Source organism: Salpingoeca rosetta, assembly GCF_000188695.1.
Source record: "Salpingoeca rosetta unplaced genomic scaffold supercont1.27, whole genome shotgun sequence".
NCBI classification, from domain to species: Eukaryota; class Choanoflagellata; order Craspedida; family Salpingoecidae; genus Salpingoeca; species Salpingoeca rosetta.
Genome location: NW_004754907.1, coordinates 593447 through 595357, shown reverse-complemented (window position 1 = coordinate 595357; position 1911 = coordinate 593447). Strand labels below are relative to the sequence as shown.

At 55.9% G+C, this 1911-nt stretch overlaps 1 protein-coding gene across 1 annotated transcript in view; it reads left to right on the top strand.

The window, feature by feature from the left end:
- PTSG_09027 (uncharacterized protein) overlaps positions 1–1911 on the top strand; it is an 11810-nt gene that overhangs the window by 5295 nt on the left and 4604 nt on the right. Inside the window, exons 14-19 of the mRNA XM_004989770.1 lie at positions 159–251; positions 464–596; positions 832–950; positions 1196–1367; positions 1553–1671; positions 1905–1911. The exon at positions 1905–1911 is cut by the window's right edge and continues 104 nt beyond it. Coding sequence (XP_004989827.1) covers positions 159–251; positions 464–596; positions 832–950; positions 1196–1367; positions 1553–1671; positions 1905–1911 — 643 coding nt within the window. The remainder of the gene's footprint in view (positions 1–158; positions 252–463; positions 597–831; positions 951–1195; positions 1368–1552; positions 1672–1904) is intronic.

Sequence of the window (1911 nt, the reverse complement as noted above, 5' to 3'; positions counted from 1 at the left end):
TCACACACACACACACACACACACTCTCTCTCTCTCTCTCTCTCTCTCTCTCTCTCTCTCTCTCTCTCTCTCTTATCCCCTGCACTCCCCTCACCAACACCATCACCGTCACCACCATCACCACCACCACCATCACCATCATCAGGGCATCGTCCCAGACGCGTCTGCTGTTCTGCACGACGGGTGTCCTCCTGCGCCAGCTGCAGTCCGACCCCGCCATCCACTCTATCTCGCACATCTTCGTGGATGAGGTGCCCTACGCTCGCAGCATGTGATTGCTGAATGACGTTGTGGAATGAATGTGCGATTGCTCTGGGTTTCGTTCACGCAACCTGTCCCCCCCCCCCTCTCACAGCGTTCTCAACCCCGTCTACCCCTTCACCGTTCACCCCCACAAACCCACAACCAACTCCACACATTACCGTCACCATCACCACCACCATCAACACGATCATCACGCCAGGTGCACGAGCGCAGTCTTGACAGCGACGTACTGCTTGCTCGGCTCCGCGATGTTTTGCGCCGCCGAAAGGACTTGAAGGTCGTCCTCATGAGCGCAACCCTCGACGCCGCAAAGTTCTCAAACTACTTTGGAGGTGTGTGTGTGTGTGTGTTTGTGTGTGTGTGTGTGTGTGTGTGTGTGTGTGTGTGTGTGCGTGTGTGTGTGTTTGTGTGTGTGTGTGTGTTGGTGTGTGTGCGTGTGTGGGGGGGGTCATGGAATGCCCCTGTGTGATTATTTGTTTAAACAAGCTATCAGCTGTCAACCATCCCCTAGCATTGCTAAGCACAATATCACATGTCCCACACCCCCACCCCGTCAACCCTTGGCAGGCGCACCTGTGATTCAGATCCCCGGCTTCACGCATCCCGTGAAGGAGGTGTATCTTGAGGACATATACGCAACCGTCCGTCCGCGCATATCGCTCCCGTCTGCAGAGAAGGCAAAGCGGGTACGGTCATGATAGGAGCTTTGAGTCATCGAGATGATGAGGATATGTTTGTGCGTGTATGCCTCGTTTGTGCATGCGTGTGTGTGTGTGTGTGTGTGTGTGTGTGTGTGTGTGTGTGTGTGTGTGTGTGTGTGTGTGTGCGTGTGTGTGTGTACTGGTACGTTTTGAAGACACATTCAAGCGTTGCTGCCTTGCTTACACCTACCACCATCACACCACCATCACACCACCGTCACCAACCCCAGTCCATGCCTTGGACGGCCCGCAGCGTTGCTGGGGAGGACGCGTGCGGTGTGGATGACGAGACACTGACGCGCCTGGCGGCGGTCGATGGCATTGACTATCAGCTGATTGCAGACATTGTGCAATACATTCTCCAGCACGGGGATGATGGCGCAATCCTCATCTTCATGCCAGGTGATAGGGAGGGAACAGGCAGAGATGGTTTTGGGGAGCATGTTGACGTGAGATGGCGATCATGGTGCCTCTGCTTCGCCTTGGGTTCCCCGGCTCTGAACCGAATCCTCCTCTCCCCACCACTCATCCTCAGTCTCCTTGATTTCACATTCGCCAACTACGCGCCTCCCTCGTGCCGTGTGCAGGTATGGGCGAAATCACGCGCGCGATCAAGACCATCAACAGCAAGTGCGGCGGACGCGTGACAGCAATGCCGCTGCACTCGTCGCTCACAGCGCAGGAGCAGGCCCGCATCTTCAGCAAGGTAACGTGGTGGGGTGGCACCACCTCATTGCTTCACGGTGCGCCAGCCGTGTTAGAGCTGTGTTGACATGGTGACAAGGGTATGCCGAAGTGTGCATGTATGCCAACAACCACTGCACCCATGACACGCACTCACACGTGCGCACACATACACACATACATGCGCACACACACACATACATGCGCACACACAAAACCACACACGCACCAAACCATCACTGCGCGCATTATCAGGCGCCGA